The sequence below is a fragment of the Grammomys surdaster genome, unplaced genomic scaffold (genome assembly GCF_004785775.1).
Source record: "Grammomys surdaster isolate TR1022 unplaced genomic scaffold, NIH_TR_1.0 198, whole genome shotgun sequence".
Taxonomy (NCBI): domain Eukaryota; kingdom Metazoa; phylum Chordata; class Mammalia; order Rodentia; family Muridae; genus Grammomys; species Grammomys surdaster.
The window spans coordinates 8,381,684-8,402,374 of record NW_021604643.1 but is presented as its reverse complement, the minus strand read 5'-3'; the positions used below and the strand labels follow the sequence as shown (position 1 = coordinate 8,402,374).

Sequence of the window (20,691 nt, the reverse complement as noted above, 5' to 3'; positions counted from 1 at the left end):
CAGGAAGAGAGGGGGAGAAGGTAGAGAAGGAGGGGAAGAGAGGGGAGACTGAGACTATAGGTTATTTGAAGATTAGAGTTCAGAAAGTCTAATACCTTCTAAGTTTGAAAACCGGTAATAATGACATACAAGATGAAGCTTTTAAAACACAGCCATCTGCCTTAAACAGTAAATTTAAAATTCCTGAAGGAAGTTGGAATTCAATAAGACAAAAACATTAGGAAGTTTGATAACTTATTTTTTGTTTGTTAAGTACTTCCACATTAAGACTGTGTATGACATCAGCATTTAGGTAAGAACATGGCTCTGTATAGCATTTGGGAGTCCAGGACACTTGGCATCATCAACTCTGTGTGCACAGCATGAATACCATGCCAACTTGGTTGAAGGGAAGATGTTCCTAAAATCTCTCAAAGTTGAATGAACAGGTTACTTGGAGCTAATGAAGTCTACTTTTATTTCAAAATCATTATTTGATGTTATATATATTCTGTAAGAGAGTGACAGAAAATTAGATACAAACACATTGAATAATTTCCCAGATTCATATAGCCAGAAAGTTCAGATTTAAATTTGGCAAAATTACCTGAAATGCTGTTTTTATAACTTTAGTTTATGCTTTGGTGCACTGAGATGGCTAATGAGTTTGTGGAACTCATGTTCCAAGATGACTCACTGACATAGTCTCAACAGTCAGGGGCTGGAGAGAGAGCTCAGTGGTTAAGAGCACTTATTGCTCTTCCAGGGGACCTGAGTTTAGTTCTTAATACCCACATATGGCAGTACACAACAAACCCTTAGATCCACCTCCAGGATAATCTGTGGGCACTGCATTTGTGTATGTGTGTGTGCGTGCGAGTGTGTGTGTGTGTGTGTAATATGAACTTTAAATAGAAGCAATCAGACTTTGCTAGCTCCAGGTAACCTGTCCATTTGAGATATTTTAGGAACATCTTCCCTTTACTCAATTACTTCAGCAAAGAATTTTCTGGAATTTTTTTTTTAGAACAACTTTTGTACCCATAAACTTATTATCTCTCCGGGGGGATTATGAGTGAGTCTGAGGCTGTTGAATAAGAGTAACACAGTCATCTTAAAGCTATAAGAAGATATGAAATGTATTACATTTTTACATCAAGGTTGGTAAATCACTTAAACTGTTGAATTGAGGCTAGCATTAAAGCCAAGGGATGGTGACCTTTAGGCCTCTGCACTGATTCCTAATTCCTACTTTTATTGTTTTGCTTTACTTGTAGATACTCTTCTAATGAGGCTCCTTGTAGACATTATTTTTATGATCTTAACCTAGAATGTCACCTTCCTCCTCAATGCTGGTTCCTCGTACTGAGGAGATACTGCAGTATTTGTGGCTATGTCCACTTCCTAGAAAACTGGGTAAGAATTCCTACAAGGTACAATTTTAATATTCAAACAGACATAGTTATCCGTTACATTTGTTTGTTTGAGGAGGACCCTGCACTTATCTCCACTATGTACTCAGTGGAAGAGAGTCATACATAGTCATGGTACAACTTGATAAGAGGCTACCCTAAGGTCCAGCCTCCTCATCCTCTCTTCATTCTTGGGTCTTTCCTTGGCAGTATTATTTTACCTTATGGCATTTGAAACTGAACATCTGAATCTAACACCGAGGTTTGGAATGGAAGGAAGGGTGAAAAGTTATTAACAATTTGGACCATTTTTCTTTGTGTCTTTTCATTAAAAAGACCAAATGTCGTAAGATAAAGGTGGCCCTGGAAAGAAATAATATGAGTAAAACAGTCATGAATAACTACTGGGTTTTTGTCAAGTATATTTAAGATTTCTTTGAGAGTTGTTTTCCCTCATTTTTCTGTAAGTCTTTAGAAAATGACCTATGTCGCTCCCATTCATAAAGGATGAATTATGGAGCATATTGCTCCAATTTACAGCTCTAAATTTAGCTATCTCCAAGTGCTTGATTTTTAAAATTATTGTTGAGCCATGAGGGACGGGCTCATGAGGCCCCACCCCTCCCAGGGGAACTATTTGCAGTTAATGGTGCAGGAGAGTCTCCTCTTCCATGGTGAAGCCACTGCTGGGTTGACCATGCTTCAGTAAATATACTCTACCTGTGTTCTGGAAAAGGAGGTGATTCCATAGGAATGAAAGGGGATGAGAGAAACTCATTGGTAGAAAAAAAATAAAATATAATATGTAAATGTTGTAAATGTACAAATTTGTCATAGAATAATATATTTAATGTTTTATTTTATTGAAAGTAGACTTTTTGTCATATAGTATTTCCCAATATGCTCTCCCCTCCCTCTACTTCTCCCAGCTCCTCCCCACCACACTTCACGTCTGGATTCACCACCTTTCTGTCTCCCATTAGAAAACAAAACAGCTTCTATAGAATAATTAAAATAAATCTAAAACATCAGAATAAGACAAAACAAACAGGAGGAAAGGAACCCAAGAAAAGGCACAAGAAACAGAGACACAGAAACACTCATTGACACACTTAGGAATCCCATAAAAATGTAAAAGTGAAAGCCACTATATATACTCAAAAGGCTAGTAGGGCAAAGAGACAAAAGGGTTAGGGAAATAAAATTTAAAAATTTTTAAAAAAATAAATTTTTTAAGAAGGGATAAAGACCTGACTTAACATTATGTAAAAAGGAACCTCCAAAGATTCAATTGAGTTTATTCTCTGTTGGTCATCTACTCCTGGGCATGCAGCCTACCCATAAGAACAGTTTCTCCAGTGAGACTCCTTTGGAGAAAACTAAATTTTCATTTCCAAGTGATTATTGATTGGAGTTAGCTTCTATGTTAAGGATAGGAGCATGTGTCTACTTCTTTCAGATCTAGGACCTCATCAAGTACAGACTAGTTGGGGTCCTGTGCATGCTGCAGTCCCTAGAAATTAATATTATGTCAATCTTGTTGTGTTTAGAGGGTTATGTTTCCCTGCTGTCCTGAATCCCCTCTGGTTTTTACATTCTTTCCACCTCCTCTTCCTCTGGGTTCTCTGAGCCCTGAAGGAGAGGGATTTGATGAAGACATCTCATTTAGGGTAGTGTCCCCTCTGCATCCTATCTGGCTTTGGTCTCTGTATTTGTTACCATCTGATTGAGGGGGAAGCCTCTCTGATGATGGCTGAGCACAGCAATGATCCATGAGTGTAGCAGAATGTCATTTTGAGTCACTTTATTGTTATGTTCCTTTAGTAGGACTGTAGTATTTGGCTTACCTGCTAGGTCTCACCGTGGGCTATCTAGTCTGAAGTTTTGGGTCACTAGAGCAGCAACAGGTATGGTTTCTATCTATTACTTAAGGAGTGGGCCTTAAGTAAAATCAGATATTGGTAGGTTCCTTCCACAAGCTTTGTGCCAACAATGCACTAGAACATCGTGCAGACAGGATACCATTACAGATGAAAGCATTTGTAGATAGTGTGGTGTTATGTTTCTTCTTTGGTAGCATGCGGAGTACTTTCCAATATCAAGAACACTATCCATAATGGTGAAGGTTCTAGGTGGCCACACTCAACTTCTCTGGGTTCAGTGAATTGTGTAAGTACTGTCATCAGCAATAAGGTAGTGCTATGTTTGTGGAAAACAACCAAAAGCTTTGACAACAGCCTGGGTTGTTCAGAGTTCCCATGATACCCCTTTGTCCAACAACTTTTGTTAGATGTAACCTATTCCCAGTAGTGGAAGCTTCATTTGGTGACACATGTCCTTTTGGGGCTCTGTCTTTCCTGTTATTTGGTAGTTTCCTTTAAATCTTCTTCATATATGTACATGGTTTAGGAAGCTTCTACTATATTAGGTTTCCATACTACCCCTCAAATGGCCTTTAATTTTGGATACATCCCCTCACTCATTCTGCTCCATGCTTGATCCTCCCATTCTAAACACTCACTCTTTTCCATCCGTATCTAATCTATTTCCATTTCCTAAGGAGTCCATTTGCCTCCCTTGTTCCTTACTCTATACACAACCTCTGTGGTTCTACAGATTGGCGTTTGCTTACCATTGAATTAACAGCTAATATGCACATCTGTGAATAAATAATATTTGTTTTTCTGAGTCTGGGTTACTTCACTCAGAATGATATGATTTTTTTTATCTGTGAATTTCATAATTTCTTTCTGGCTGTTATGCCTAGATCTTCAATGAGCATAGTTGAACAAGTTGAACAAGTTGAACAAGCATAGTTTCATACTACCTTTAGGGTAGTATGAAACATCCTTTGGGTATATGTCCATGGATATAGCTGGAACTTGAGGTATGTCTATTCCCTTCTTCTTGAGGAACAACCACACTGATTTCCATAGTGGTTGCACAAGTTTGCACTCCCACCAGTAGTAAATGACTGTTCCCCTTATTCCACATCCTCACCAGAATGTGTTGTCACTTGCTTTATTTCTTAGCCATTCTTATGTGCATAAGATGAAATTTAAAGTAGTTTTAATTTGTATTTCTATGATGACTCAAAAATGTTCAGCATTGCTTTAAGTGTTTCTCAGCCACTTGGGTTTCTTCTTTTGAGAATTCACTGTTTATATCTTTACACCATTTTTGATTGGGTTATTTGTTTCCTCAATGTCTAGTTTCTTGAGTTCTTCATATATTTTGGATATTAGTTCTCTACCAGATGTGTAGTTTGGGAAAACGTTTTTTCCCACTCTGTAGGTTGCTACTTGTTGGAATGATGGTGCCCATTGCTACACAGAAGGATCTCCATTTCATGAGGTCCCATTAACTAATATTTTTATCTTAGTGCCATGCTAACAGTGTTCTGTTTAGAAAGTCTTTTTCTATGCCAATGAGTTCAAGGTTCTTGTCCACTTTCTCTTCTATTATGGTCAATTTATCTGCATTTATATTGAGGTCTTCTATCTATTTGAAGTTGAATTTTGTGCAGAGTGATAAACATGGATCCATTTGCATTCTTCTACATACAGACATCCAGTTTGGCTAGAACCATTTGTTTAAAATGTTGTCTTTTTCCAGTATGTATTCTTTACTTCTTTATCAAAAATCAGTTGCCCATAGGTGTATGGATTTATGTCTGAATCATCAATTCAATTGACCTGATCAACATGACTGGTTTGTGCTAATACCATGCTGGTTTTATTACTATTGCTTTGTAGTACAACCTGAAATAGGGAACAGTGATACTTCCAGGAGTTCTTCTATTATTAGAATTGTTTGAGCTATCCTGGGTTTTACAGTGTTTCCATATGAAACTAAAATGTACCCTTTCAAGGTCTGTGTTGGAATTTTGATAGGAATTGCATTGAATCTGAAGACTGCTTCTGGGAGAATGGCCATTTTTACTATTGAAAACTTCAACTTGAATTAACCACACCCTCAAAAAACCTACAAGAAATAAGAAATAGCACAGTACAACAACTCTTAACATCAACGGTTTTAATCCCCCATAAATGGTGGTTATATCTTTCTTGGTAGGGAATTCTGGGATCCTGCCAGGTATTCTCACTGGGTATTCCAGAAAAAATGTGTTTCTAGGTACTGGGAGCTGACACTTAGGAATGGGAAAGAAGGGCATGGGGCTGAGATCATCCACAGGAGGAATACAATCAGAGTGTTCCACCAGTATCTGCTTAATGTCTCTGGGAATGGTGCAGAAGGCACAACTGGTGGTCTGCTAGAGAGCTGAGGTCACCTACCTATTAAGATGACTTATTTGCTTCTCTGTCAGGCTTGGCTGGTAAGTTCCTAGGGAATGCCTGATGGAGTTGGGGCATGGATAATGGCATGAGTGGGGAGAAGGAAGGTTGGAAGGGAATATCTGTGTAAACCACTAGACATGGGACAAGGAGGGAGAGGAGGTTGCAGCAGATGGTCTGCTAAGGAGTTAGAGGTGAGACTAAAGATTGGATTTGGAGGCGAGGAGGGATAGGTGAAGGTCTTCAATGAGCCTACATCCATTTAAGATTTTTTCATATATTTTATTTTTTATTATTTAAAATAATTTTAAATTGGAACATATTTTGGATCCTGTTCTTCCCTTCCCCCAAGTCTTTGGTCACAATCATCATATTGCTCCTAAAGAATTTTTAGAACAGTGGTTGATATACATTGAGGAATCAATATTGTTATTGCTATTACTCTGTTTAAAATTTAAAATACAAAAAATGCCCAACAGTGAAAGAAAAATATTCTTGAGCCTTGGTATCTCTAAATAGTAATATGAGTTGCTGACCTTTTTTTTCACAGTCAAGGCCTTTTCATGGGTGGAGGAGTGAGTCCTTTCAAAGACTTTTGCATCGTTTACTTCACCACTGACTCACCACAGCAACATAACATTTAAGAATTTGACGTGGATGTTGATATTTATATATTTGCATGTTTTAATTTTATTTTAATAGACTAACTCTTTTGTAATACCTATGAAAATCAGTGTTTTTAACCTGTACTGCAACCACAACCTAAAAATAAAACATTTTATTGTATTATTATGCTTCTAAATCTGCTAATTCAGTTTTTTATATTCCTAGGCTAAATTGCAAGAAAATGGGAGCTGGGGCAAAGTAATTACTAATCTTATTTTCAGTACCTTGTTTTTTAATATTTGTCAATTGAAAACTAGTCCTCCTTGGGGCTGGAGAGATAGCTCAGCAGTTAAGAGCATTGACTGCTCTTTCAGAGGTCCTGAGTTCAATTCCCAGCAAATACATGGTGGCTCACAGCCATCTGTAATGGGATCTGATACCCTCTTCTGGTGTGTCTGAAGACACCCACAGTGTACTCACATACATAAAGTAAATAAATAAATCTTTTTTTTAAAAAAAGGAAGAAAGAAAGAAGGAAGGAAAATACAAAGAAAACTAGTCCTCATTGTATGCAGTAATATGGTCTATGAACTTGCTTGAAAAAGAGTCAGTGGAGACTAAAGCCCACTAGAAGTATAGAGAACTCAGGTATGTAAACAGAACATCTATTAGGATCCTCCCCCATAGCTAGGTTGGTGGTGGCACATGCCTTTAATCCCAGGCTCAGGAGGCAGAGGCAGTCAGATCTCCTTCAAGGGCAACCTGGTCTACAAAGTTCCAAGACAGCCAGGGCTACACAGGAAAAAAAAAATGTCTCCAAAAAATAACAAAACAAAAGAAAAACAAAAACAAACAAAAAAATACCCTGGGACTGAGTAAATGGATCACTGACTATGAAGCTTGCAGTGACAAACTGGAACTTGGATCCCAAACACAGTGAAATTAAGTGGAGGGGGCATGATGATCTGTATACTATCCAAGTGTTCTGGAAGCAGAGACAAAAGGATCTTCTGGACAAGCTAGCTAGCTTGACTTGACAGCAAAAGACCCTGCCTCAGTAAATAGTGTGAAAAGCAGTAAAGGAAGACATCTGACATTGGCCCCTGGCCTCCACAAGCATGTGCAACACAGAGGCAAATGTAAAAAAAAAAAAATGAAAATAGATGTTCCTCCTGAACCAAAACCATTCTGTAACAGAAGTTCAGGGGCAGATAGTTTGACTCATTGACAGTTATTCTGTCTTGAATATATCTTCCTCTTTTCTTTTCCCATTCTAAAGTCACTCAGCTCCCATAGAAACCAAAGGGTATAATGCAACTAAACAAGGTGGTCCTTAAAAGAACAGAAATAGTACATTCATACACTAGGGAATAGTTAACAGGAAGCTTAGGATGAGGCTGTTTCTAGTGTCAGCCATTGACCTTCAATACATCACACAAGATGTTTACTAGGAAACTATCTGGACACCCAGGATTCCAATTCAGGAAAGACTGGTCAATGGATCTTTCATTTATTAATCTCCATGAAAATCTCTGACATTACCTAGAAAGAAGCCATAAGTAAGACTCTAATGTCCTTCAGGAACTTTGGGAAGAGGCACTGAGTAAAATGTTTTTCTAAAACTAGTATCAATAGAGTATTAACTAGAAATGTTTTGCTGGGCAGTGGTGGTGCACGCCTTTAATCCCAGCACTTGGGAGGCAGAGGCAGGTGGATTTCTGAGTTCTAGGCCAGCCTGGTCTACAGAATGAGTTCCAGGACAGCCAGGGCTACACAGAGAAACCATGTCTTGGAAAACAAAAACAAAACAACAAAAACAAAACAAAAAAAATGTTTTATTTTTTGTTTTTGTTTTGTTGTTGTGTTGTTGCTTTGTTTTGAGACAAGCTCTCAAGACCAAAAAAGTGGCCTTGAACTCTTGGTCCTCTTGAGTGTTGGGATCAAAGCCATCATCTAAAAACAGATCCCGTAAAGATTAACACCAAAACCACAGGATGCAGACTTTTATACATACATAGCTGTTGACAGTTGTGTGCTCAGATATCTTAAACTTAAAACCTATCTCCAAAAGAATAGTGTCTGCCTACCAGAAAACACATTTCCTAAAATGTGTTGGAGATTTCTTCTGATACAGCTGTAAAGGAAAATTCGGCAATTTACAAAAACAAAATGTGATTCAGACTTTGGATGTAAGCATTCTTGATAAGATGGATCTATGTTGAACTGTTCTACAGTGTATGCATGTTTCAAAAGATCACATGGTGCATGGTAGATAGGATTCAAAAAAAATCAGTCAATCAGAGTTAAGTTTCCTAAAGTACAAAAAGGATGTCTCCTGAGCCTTGGGTGCAGGGGTCACATTTTATTTATACACCAGTTATATCTAGGCTCCCTATACTCATGTATTCTCTGCATTTCAATAGTTGTGAGTCTCTGTAGTAGCCTACACCTGCTGCAAAAAAAAAAAAGACAAAAAAAAATAAACCTTCTTTGATGAGTGGTGGAAACCACACTTTCCTATAGGTATAAAGATAAATGTTGGTAAAACAGTGAGGAACTATATTGACCCTGCAAACTGGAACTAGAAGGTTCTGGGGTCTATGACCTCTTCAACCACATGTACTTGGCTAGTTTTATAGTATCAGGCACCAGCGAAGGAGGAGTGTTCCCCTCACTCCCACATCCTCACCAGCATGAGCTGCTAGACTTGTGTAATTGATCTTAGCTGTTGTGTCAGATGTAAGACAGAATCTCAGAGTCATTTTGATTTGCATTTCCCTGATGGTTAAGGGTGTTAAACATTTCTTTGTTTCTGAACAATTTGAGATTCTTTTGTTGAGAATTCTCTGTTCAAATCTGTACCTCATTTTAATTGGATTATTTGGGGGGGGTTGGTATCTAAGTTCTTAATATATTTTGGATACTACACCTCTATTGAATGTGGAGTTGGTAAACTTTTCCCACTCTAGGCTGACCCCTTATCTGATTAATGGTGCCCTTTTCTTTACAAAGTGTTTGAGCTTCATGGGGTCTCATTTATCAATTGTGCCTGCATTGCTGGTGTTCTGTTCAGAAAGTCTTCATCCTATTCAAGGCTATTTCCCATTTGCTCTTCTCTCAGATTCAGTATAAAAGTAACTTTTATTTTCCTGTTGTAAATGTCTCAGAGGCTTACTACCTCCATCTGCTAATCTAGGCCTAGTCCTGAAAGCTTGTAGCCTCAATAAAATCTTACCTAGGCTTCAAATATTTGCTGCCTCTGAAACTTGCTGCTGAATAAGCACAATCCTTCCAAGTTCTTTCCAATCTCTTTCTGACTGGTTCAACTCAGATATTCTGGCTCAAATTCCTTTCTACTCTAACTGATTCAATGTGGCTTCTCTCTAAGCCTCTGACTTTTTTTTCTGCTAGGCTTCAAACTAACTCTGGCAATCTGTTCTAATCTTCTGGCTCATTCTCATTCTCTGGCTTGTTCTCTCATCAGCCTGTATAAAACTCTCCTGGTAAAACTGCCTCCCCTCCTTTTTTTCTGAGCTCCTCACTCTTATGTAGCCCCTTTTATTTCTCTGTTGAGCATATCCTATTCTGTGAAATCTTTCTCTGATTCATCACTTTGTCTGCCATTCAATTAGACATCACTTTCAAACATAGGCTCTTCCTTCTACAAACTAACTTTACCTTCTCTCTTCATTCCTTGGGATTAAATGTGTATACTAAGGACATGTCTGCTTTCTAGCCAGAGGGATGAAAGATGTGCACTAAGGTGGAGCCACACAACTAGAAACAGATTTTCTAATAAATAAAAAAATCTTGGGGTTCACAGTGTGATCAAATATTCTGCAACAATTCAACATATCTGGTTTTATGTTGAGGTCTTTGATCCACATGGACTTGAGTTTTATGCAGTGAGATAGTATAGATAACTTTCTCTTCTTTGAAAGTCTGGTAGAGTTCTATGATAAAACCATCTGGCCTTGGACTTTCTTTGTCATTAAAAGACTTAACAACTGCTTCTATTTCACCAGTGGTTATATTGAAATTATTTATCGTATCTTGATTTAACTTGGGTAAGTGGTATCTATCAGTGAAATTATCCATTTCATTTAGATTTTCAAACTTGGCAGAGTACAGGATTTAGAGTATGTCCTTATGATTCAGTAGATTTTCTTGGCATCTCTTTTTATGTCCCCTTTTGTTTCTCATTTTGTTAATTTGGATGTTTGTTCTGTCTTTTAGTTAGTTTGGATTGCTGGGGTTCAGGAATCTCCACATAAACCATACAAACACCAATTTCAGTTAAGCAAGAATAGTTTACTCAATGCTCACCCAAAGACTGATCAATCAGGATCACAAAAAAAGGAGCCAAACTGTGATGCCAATCTGTTCTTAGGACAAGCTTTTTGCATGAAAAAACAAGGTCAGAAATTCAGAAGGCAAGGATGGAGGCAGTACTACATTTTGGCTAACTAGACAAAATATTATCAGCTAATTTCTAATTTTATTGGTCCTAAGTGAGGTAAGAGAAGTAGTGGACAGGTGTTGGACAGGGGAGTTTCAGAGCATTGAGATTTCAGAGTATGAGTAACACAACCATTGTGTTATAAGCTTTTAGAAGAATTATTCAATGTCATTTATGGGTAATTACTCCTGAAAAGTGGAGTCTGAAAACCTGAGCTTAATTTCACCTTATGAGCAAACTGAAGACAGAATACAAAATGGCTAAGTCATGTTAAAAGGAACAGGCCTCAACATGGAAAAGGATTTGTCTATCTTGTTGATATTCTTAAATAAACAACTCTTTCTCTAGTCGTTCTATTGTTTTCTTTGTTTATGTTATTGATTTCAGCCCTCATTTTGATTAATTCTTGACATCTACTACTCTTGCATGTGCTTTCTTCACTTCGTTCTAGAGATTTCAGATGTGCTGTTAAGTTCCTAGCAGGAGATCTCTCTAATGTCTTCATGAACTCACTTTAGTGCTATGAACTTTCCTCTCAGCACTGCTTTCATTGTGTTCCATAAGTTCTGGTTATGCTGTATATTCATTTTCATTGAAATCTAGAAAGTCTTTAATTTTTTTTCTTTATTTCTGACCCATTTTTCATTCAGTAAGAGTTGTTCAGTTTGCATTACTTTGTTAGCTTTCAGTTGTTTCTATTGTTGTTGATATCTAGATTTAATCTGCTGGTTGTTGTCTGATAGGATTCAGGAAGTTGTTTCAATTTTCTTGTATCTGTTGAGACATGGTTTGTGTCTGTGTATGTGAGCAACTTTACAGAAAGTGCCATAAGGTGTAAAAAAGAAGGTATATTCCTTTGTGTTTGGGTGAAATGTTTTATAAATATCTGTTACAGCCATTTGGTTTATAACATGTTAGCTCCCGTATTCCCCTATTTAGGATTTATCTGGATGACCAGTCTATTCGTGATGCAGGGTATTGAAGTCTCATGCTATCAGTGTGTGAGGATCAATATATTATTTAAGCTTATCTTTTACAAAAGTGTGTGCCCTTGTATTTGGGGCAGACATGTTAAGAGCTGAAATGTCATTTTAGTAGATTTTTCTTTTGATGAGTATGTAGTGTTCTTGCCATCTCTTTTGATTTGCTTTGGTTTAAAGTCTATTTTGCTAGATATTAAGATGGCTATACCAGCTTGCTTCATAGATCCACTTTCTTAGAATATCTTTTCCTAACCTTCTACCCTGAAGTAAGGCCTATCCTTGATGTTGAGGTGTGTTTCTTGTATGCAGCAGAAAGATGGATCCTGTTTTTGCATCCATTCTCTTAGTCTGCATTTTTAATTGGGGAATAATACCATTGATATTGAGAAATATCAATGATCAAGATTGTTGACTTGCTACTAATGTTACTGGCAGTGGACTGAAAGTAGAGTAAAACATGACTGGTCATTTAAAAAAAATCAACGAAATCCCTAATCATATTTTGATACACTCAAAAATCAGTGCCTTGTCCAGTTATCATCAAAGAGGCCGCCTCCTGCATCAGATAGGAGCATATGCAGAGATCTACAGCCAGACATTATGTGGAGAGAGAATCTAAATTGGAGGTCTCCATTGGTTTCTAATCTTGGAGCTTGGGGAATTCCCCTAAACATGGGGCAAAAGAATTATAGGAACTAGAGAGGATGGAAAACACCAGAAAAACATGGCCTACTGAATCAATTGAGCAGGATGCATATGGTCTGACAGAGACTGACATGGCAAGAAAGGGCCTGCATGAGTCTGCACCAGGTCCTCTGTGTTTCTGTTGTGGCAGTTAGTTTGGTGTTTCGTGGGATTTCTAACAGTAAGAGCAGGCATGTCTTTTTTATTATTATTATAATTTATTTTTTCTCAAATCGTAATTCATTCACACAGGGGTTATAAACACAGAAACACAGGATGTGGGGAAGGGAATGGCACTGGAGTGTGGGTGTTCAGGGGGAATACAGATATCTTCAGAACCGGGTATCGGCTGGGTGAAGGTTCAGGGGACAAGTCACTATGACTCTGCCTATGACTTGCTTGTCCTTATCTAACTTGGTATTGTCTGCCAAGGCTACCTATTTACAAGGTCTATGACTGCTCAGGCTTGTAAATGTCCACAAAAGCTGCCTGTTGACATTAGCTTATAGCCATCTGTTTCAATGTTTTTCCACTGAGACCCAAGATTTGGTGTTAGTATACATGTATGACAGGCCTATTGCTGATTTTAGGCCTATGGCTAATTTTAGGCCTTCAGTGTGTAAGCAGGGCTGCCCCTGATATCTCCTCCCTTCTCTAAGTATAGGAGGGCTGTGGCAATTCTAAACTTGCAATGGCAGGGATAGAGGCCTGATCTCCAGTATTTGAAGGGGACCTTGTAATGGCTCCAGTCCCCCTGTCGTTGTCCAGTGAGGCATGAGGGCCATACCCATCCCAATGGCAGGCATGTCTTTAACTCTTGCCTTTTCTTGGAACTCTTTTCATCCTGTTGCATTGCCTGGTCCAATTTTGAGAGCTATTGCCTTACCTTATTGTGTTTTGTTTAGCTGTGTTTGGTTGTTGTCTCTTAAAGAACTGCTCTTTACTGATGAAAGACTGAGGGAAGAAGGGAGTGCAGACTTTCTTGATTATGAAGAAATACTATGTGGATGACTACACCATACTTAATGTTTGGGCTATTTTAACTAGACTCTATGCTTAAATCAACTCTCTCCTAGGCCAAGTCACTTCACCTATTTAATTTTTCAAGCTTATTACTGCAAAACTTTTAACATTTCTCCAACGAGATTATCTATCATATTTTGTTTCTAATTGTCACTTGACTTACTGATCTTGGGTTTCTTTCAGCAAATATTTGGCAAACATTTAGATCACAGACTTTTTTGTATTGTGCAATAGGAATATAATAGTGAACATGAAAGACTTATACCTGCCTTGAGTCTGGCAGGGAGACAAATGTAAACACAGTTAAGAAACAATCCTACAAATATTTAATTGAAGTTTCTATGAGTGCTATGAAGGAAAGTACTGTGTCAACAGAGTGGTCAAAAACCAGATCTAAGAATTCAGAGAGACTGGCCCTGATGAAGCAGCATTTGCACAGCTGGGTAGGCTGGCCATTTGACAAAGAAGGTTGCAACAGCAACTGAGAGCAAGAGCTTAAGAGTAGGAAAGCACATTCACAAAAGCCCTACAATAAGGCATTTGAAACAGTGGAGGTCTCATAAAATGACAGTTTTGGCACAAGGTACAGGCCAGTGAAATGACAATTGAGAGAAAGATAGTGGGGGGTAAGTACATTTAGAGATCATTTTTAAATTTAGACGTTTATCCAAAATGAAATGACCAGGAAGAGGTTTTTTTTTTTTTAATTACAAAACTGTAGCAGAGCTTTCTGGTCTGGGCCCAAGCACTGAGCAGATTCTGGGCAGCTCCTCTGCACCCAATCTCACAAAACCCAGAGGAAGCAGGCCTCCCAGGAGCTCTAACCTGGGCAATATCTTAGGTAAGGAGACAGCAACACCTGCCCCGAACAGGGAGTAACTGGGACCCACTAGGACCCAGGAATTCACTCATTGCCCAGAGTACTGGTTCCTTCCAGTCTGGGCCTGAGCACTGAACAGATTCCGGGCAGCTCCTCTGCACCAATCTCACAAAACCCAGAGGAAGCAGGCCTTCCAGGAGCTCTAACCTGGGCAATATCTTAGGTAAGGAGACAGCAACACCTGCCCCGAACAGGGAGTAACTGGGACCCAGGAATTCTCTCCTCGCCCAGAGCACTGGTTCCTTCTGGTCTGCGCCCAAGCACTGAGCAGATCTTGAGCCCCAGCTCTAAGCCCAGTAGTAACACCCACCCTGCACAGTTCTAAAACAACCAAGATAATAGGAAAGACAGGCTCCAGTAAAAGACAGGGCAGGTAGCACTGAGGTGATCCAGATGGCGAAAGGCAAGTGCAAGAACATAAGGATCAGCAACCCAGGGTACTTGGCATCATTAGAACCTAGATCTCCCACACTAGAAGTCCTGAATTCCCCATATCACCAGGAAAGCAAGATTCAGATTTAAAATCACTTCTAATGATGATGATAGAGGACTTTAAGAAGGACACAAATAGCACTCTCAAAGAATTTGAGGAGAACACAGGTAAACAGGTAGAAGCCCTTAAAGAGGAAACACAAAAATCCCTTAAAGAATTACAAGGGAACACAACCAAACAGGTGAAGGAATTGAACAAATCCATCCAGGACCTAAAAATGGAAATAGAAACAATAAAGAAATCTCAAAGGGAGACAACCCTGGAGATAGAAAACCTAGGGGAAAAAATCAGGAGTCATAGATGCAAGCATCTCCAACAGAATACAAGAGATAGAAGAATCTCAGGTAAAAAAGACACCATAGAAAATATTGACACAGCTGTCAAAGAAAACGCAAAATGTAAAAAGTTCTTAAAACATCCAGGAAATCCAGGACACAATGAGAAGACCAAACCTAAGGATAATAGGTATAGATGAGAATGAAGATTCCCAACTTAAAGGGCCAATAAATATCTTCAACAAAATTAAAGAAGCAAACTTCCCTAACCTGAAGAACAAGATGCCCATAAACATACAAGAAGCCTACAAAACACCAAATAGACTAGACCAGAAAAGAAATACCTCCCATCACATAATAATCAAAACACCAAATGCACAAAGCAAAGAAAGAATATTAAATGCAGTAAGGGAAAAAGGCCAAGTAACATACAAAGGCAGACCTATAAGAATTACACCAGACTTCTTACCAGATACTATAAAAGCAATAAGATCCTGGACAGATGTCATACAGACCCTAAGAGAACACAAATGTCAGCCCAGGCTACTGTACCAAGCAAAACTTTCAATAACCATAGATGGAGAAACCAAGATATTCCATGCCAAATCCAAATTTACACAATTTCTTTCCACAAACCCGAAATTACAAAGGATATTGGCGGGAAAGCTCCAATACAAGGAGGGAAATTATACCCTAGAAAGAACCAGAAAGTAATCCTCTTCCAACAAATCCAAAAGAAGATAGCCACACAAAGATAATTCCACCTCTAATAACAAAAATAAGCAACAATCACTGTTTCTTTATATCTCTCTTAACATGAATAGACTCAATTTTCCAATAAAAAGACATAAGCTAATGGACTGGATACGTAAACAGGACCCAGCATTTTACTGCATACAGGAAATCCACCTCAGTGACAAAGAGAGATGCTGCCTTAGAGTAAAAGGCTGGAAAACAAGTTTTCAAGCAAATGATCCTAAGAAACAAGCTGGAGTAGCCATTCTAAAACCTCCAGCCCAAGAACACAAAGGGAGGGACTCATGGCTCCACCTGTATAGGTAGTTGAGGGTGGCCTTGTCAGGGATCAGTGGAAGTGAAGGGCCTTGGTGCCTGATAGTTTGGATTCCCTAGCATTGGGGAATTCAAGAACTGGGAGGTAGGAATGAGGGGATGGTGGGAGCACACCCTCATAGAAATTCCCAGAATTATATGGATTAGACATGATAGAGACAGGCCACCAGAAGACTAGATTCCAGAATTCAAATAAAAAATTATCTTGATACTAAAATTTGTTTTGAGAACTGTATATTGCAGAATACACAGCCTTGGTGTATCTACGCATCAAGCAAGCTGAGAAGACCTGCTCGAACCTCTGATGTCCTGGAATCTCAGCTGGATGCAGGGAAGTCACAAATGTCAGAGGCTTATCAATTTACTCTTCCCCCCGCCCTTCTTCTGATATCTCAATGCCCATAATCAGCTTGAAGAAGTTAATGAAGAGTCAGCACCCCTATTCCCTGGGCTTGGGGACTTAGGTGGTTAATATCGGGCTGTCTTTCTAGGGAAAAGTAGTGGTTTTGTTAGAACAGGGAGGAATAGCTAGGATTTATTGCATAGCCATAACCTATTGGTAGAAATCAGTATAATTGTTATTAAGCTGAAGTTATAATTTCTTAAATGGTACAAAATTTACTTTGATTTCAAATTTAAGGTTTTCATTGGTACAAGTTCCTTATTGATATAAAAGTGAGATTAATATTGTTACTCTCATAGGCATTGTGCCTTTATAACACATTTAGGAATACAAGGCTTAGACCCTGTCCTTCTTTAATTCTTTTAACTGATTCAAGATGGTTAGCTTGTGAGTTAAGAGCCTATAGCAAATTCATGGCTCTTAGTTTATTATTAGGGTGTTTTCTATATCTTATTCAGAAATAGCTGAGAGGAGTTAACAGACAACAGTCCAGATTGCCTTACATGGATAGTTGGTTTTCAAAACGTCAGAAGTCCACAGAATTGACATTATAAACATTTCTGTATTAATGTTCATTTTGATTAGAGACCTGTCTGTTCCTGACAGCTTCCTGTCTTGGATTCTAAGAAGAAACTGAGCATCTTTGGAGTTACTCCAGTTGTGGTGAGACAGCCACTAGGCAAGAATTGCCTCTTTTCATCTGCAAACAAATTACTGTCCTGAAAAGGACACACTTGCAGAATAGTCAACTGATTATATCTGCCAAGACAGAGTAAGCAGCCCTTAATAATTCTGCATCACTAGGTCTGTCAGATGATCCTGGGCCAAAAGGCTGAAGATCCAATGCTCCAACGTTTTGTAGTATAGGGACTGTCCAAGTATACAGCAGTCTCTATAAATTGGCTAAGTTTTAGAAGCTATGCTTTGTGCTTCCCATAATTTCAGTTAATTCAGTCATTCTGGATTTCTGACAGGGTTGAAGACTTATAGTCTCATAGCCAATCCCGGCTATTTATTTTGAGAGAAAAGACTTCAGAGGATGGTTTTCAGCTGACATTCATTCTAAAGCCAAGAAAAAAGCCAGGTTCAGAACTAAGTCTTTCAGTTAGGAGAGATGACAGAGGTTCTGGTTAGTCAACAAAATGATGGACTGGCTATTAGGTCTATCTTGTACCTTACTGATACAAATTGGTATAGTTATGCTCTAATTGTATTTTGAGAGAAATGTTTTAACTTAACAGGAAGGGTGATATGTAGGAGGAGCTATGGTGGGAGGAATAATGAGAGGAAGAGGAGGAGTAAGGAGAGGAGGAGGAGCTAGGAGACAAGAGGGGTGAGGGGAACATGGAGACAGATGTTTGCATGTCTCCACCAGTCAAAGATAGTTGGTATATCTAGGTTGAGTATTGGGTTACACTTCTGATTGTGTGGGCATCTTGTTATTGAGCATTACCAAACTTATAAAGCCCTTGATTAACATTTTTTTTAAAAGTTACTAATAAAAAACAAAGAAAAGGCTCTCTGCTCCTCCCTGTTCCAGAGATCGCCGCATCTTCTTGTGCAGTACCAGCCTCATCCCGTAGACAAAATGGTGAAGGTTGGTGTGAACGGATTTGGCTGTATTGGGCGCCTGGTTACCAGGGCTGCCTTCTGCTCTCCATCTGGTGGCAAAGTGGAGATTGTTGCCATCAACAACCCCTTCATTGACCTCAACTACATGGTCTACATGTTCCAGTATGACTCCACCCATGGCAAGTTCAATGGCACAGTCAAGGCTGAGAATGGGAAGCTTGTCATCAACGGGAAGGCCATCACCATCTTCCAGGACAGAGATCCCGCTAACATCAAATGGGCCGATGCTGGTGCTGAGTATGTTGTGGAGTCCACTGGCGTCTTCACCACCATGGAGAAGGCTGGGGCCCACTTGAAGAGTGGGGCCAAAAGGGTCATCATCTCTGCCCCTTCTGCTGATGCCCCCATGTTTGTGATGGGTGTGAACCACGAGAAGTACGACAACTCGCTCAAGATTGTCAGCAATGCGTCCTGCACCACCAACTGCTTACCCCCCCTGGCCAAGGTCATCCATGACAACTTTGGCATCGTGGAAGGGCTCATGACCACAGTCCATGCCATCACTGCCACTCAGAAGACTGTGGATGGCCCCTCTGGAAAGCTGTGGCGTGATGGCTGTGGGGCTGCCCAGAACATCATCCCTGAATCCACTGGTGCTGCCAAGGCTGTGGGCAAGGTCATCCCAGAGCTGAACAGGAAGCTCACTGGCATGGCCTTCCATGTTCCTACCCCCAATGTATCCGTTGTGGATCTGACATGCCGCCTGGAGAAACCTGCCAAGTATGATGACATCAAGAAGGTGGTGAAGCAGGCATCTGAGGGCCCACTGAAGGGCATCCTGGGCTACACTGAGGACCAGGTTGTCTCCTGTGACTTCAACAGCAACTCCCACTCCTCCACCTTTGATGCTGGGACTGGCATTGCTCTCAATGACAACTTTGTAAAGCTCATTTCCTGATATGACAATGAATACGGCTACAGCAACAGGGTCGTGGACCTCATGGCCTACATGACCTCCAAGGAGTAAGAAACCCTGGACCACCCACCCCAGCAAGGACACTGAGAGCAAGAGAGAGGCCCACGGTTGCTGAGGAGTCCCTGTCCCCAACACTGAGCATCTCCCTCACAATTTCCTTCCCGGACCCCGATAACAACAGGAGGGGCCTAGGGAGCCCTCCTTACTCTCTGAGATACCATCAATAAACGTTCGCTGCACCCCCCAAAAAAAAATGGAGCAGAGACTGAAGGAAAGGCCATCCAGAGACTGCCCCACCTTGGGATCCATCCCATCTGCAGACACCAGACCACAACATTATTGCTGATGCCAAGAAGTGCTTGCTGACAGGAGCCTGGTATAGCTGTCTCCCTTGAGAGGCTCTGCAAGAGCCTGACCAATACAGATGCAGATGCAAACAGCCAACCATCTGACTGCATGCGGGGACCCCAATGGAAAAGTTAGGGGAAGAACTGAAGGAGCTGAAGAGGATTGCAACCCTATAGGAAGAACAACAATATTAACTAACCAGAACCCCCAGAGGTCCCAGGGACTAAACCACCAACCAAAGAATATATGTAGATGGGTCCACGGCTTTAGCTACTTATGTAGCAGAGGACTGCCTTATCTGGCATGATTGGGAGGGGAGGCCCTTGGTCCTGTGGAGGCTTTATGCCCCAGCATAGGGTGATGCTAGAGTGGTGAGGTGGGACTGAGTGGGTGGGTGCAGGAGCACCCTCTTAGAGGCAACGGGGAGAGGGGATGGGATGGGGTTGTTGTGGAGGAGAGACCAGGAAGGGGGACATTTGAAATGTAAATAAATAAAATAACCAATAAAAAATAAGTAATTAAACATTTTAAACAGAAAATTGGGTTTTCTGTTTAAATTTTCTGTTGCACAGGAAATTCAAAATTACTATTTTCATAAATTACAGATTAAAAGACACAGTTACAAGCTATGTTCCCTAGGATTTTATTTTCTTTAAATATGGTCTCATTTGAAAACACTTCTGTAGGGCCACAGTAAAGAATGACTTAGAAAGAGACAAAGGTAAATAAATGCTCAGACACAGATTTCAGTGTAGTCAGTATTGAAACAAACTGTGGTAATCTTAACCTGAGATGAACTAGGTAAGGGCAGAAAGCAAGAGTCTGTCCCAGATCAGACCATAGTAACTATTAGGCAACTGACTAAAGGAGGAAATGACAGGGTCAAACAACATAATCAGCAGACTCCAGGCAAAGACAACACTTGGCAGCTTTTAGTGAGATAAGAATGGCTGTTAATTTCTTACTGCTTACTATGTACCAGGTACTGTTCTGAGCATGCTCTGTGTAGTAACTCATCTTATCCTCAAAAACCCCTAAGAGTTAAGGACTGTTAACTTTTACATTTTACTGATAAGAAGATTGACCAAGACTCAGTGAAGTTAAGGGATCTATGATCACATAAATATTAAATTGGCAAAGATGGAAGCATAGGTTTAAAAGGCTAGTTTCCAATAATGTAAATGAATTTAATATGGAAGCTAAGAAGTACCAAAATAAGATAAATACAGACT

General features: G+C 39.7%; 1 protein-coding gene across 1 annotated transcript in view; it reads left to right on the top strand.

Moving 5' to 3' along the window:
- LOC114623420 (oocyte-secreted protein 3-like) overlaps positions 1 to 6,305 on the top strand; it is a 12,031-nt gene extending 5,726 nt beyond the window's left edge. The window contains exons 4-5 of the mRNA XM_028770082.1: positions 1,257 to 1,395; positions 6,237 to 6,305. Of these exons, the coding sequence (XP_028625915.1) occupies positions 1,257 to 1,395; positions 6,237 to 6,305 (208 nt within the window). The remainder of the gene's footprint in view (positions 1 to 1,256; positions 1,396 to 6,236) is intronic.
- Positions 6,306 to 20,691: the final 14,386 nt, after the last annotated feature.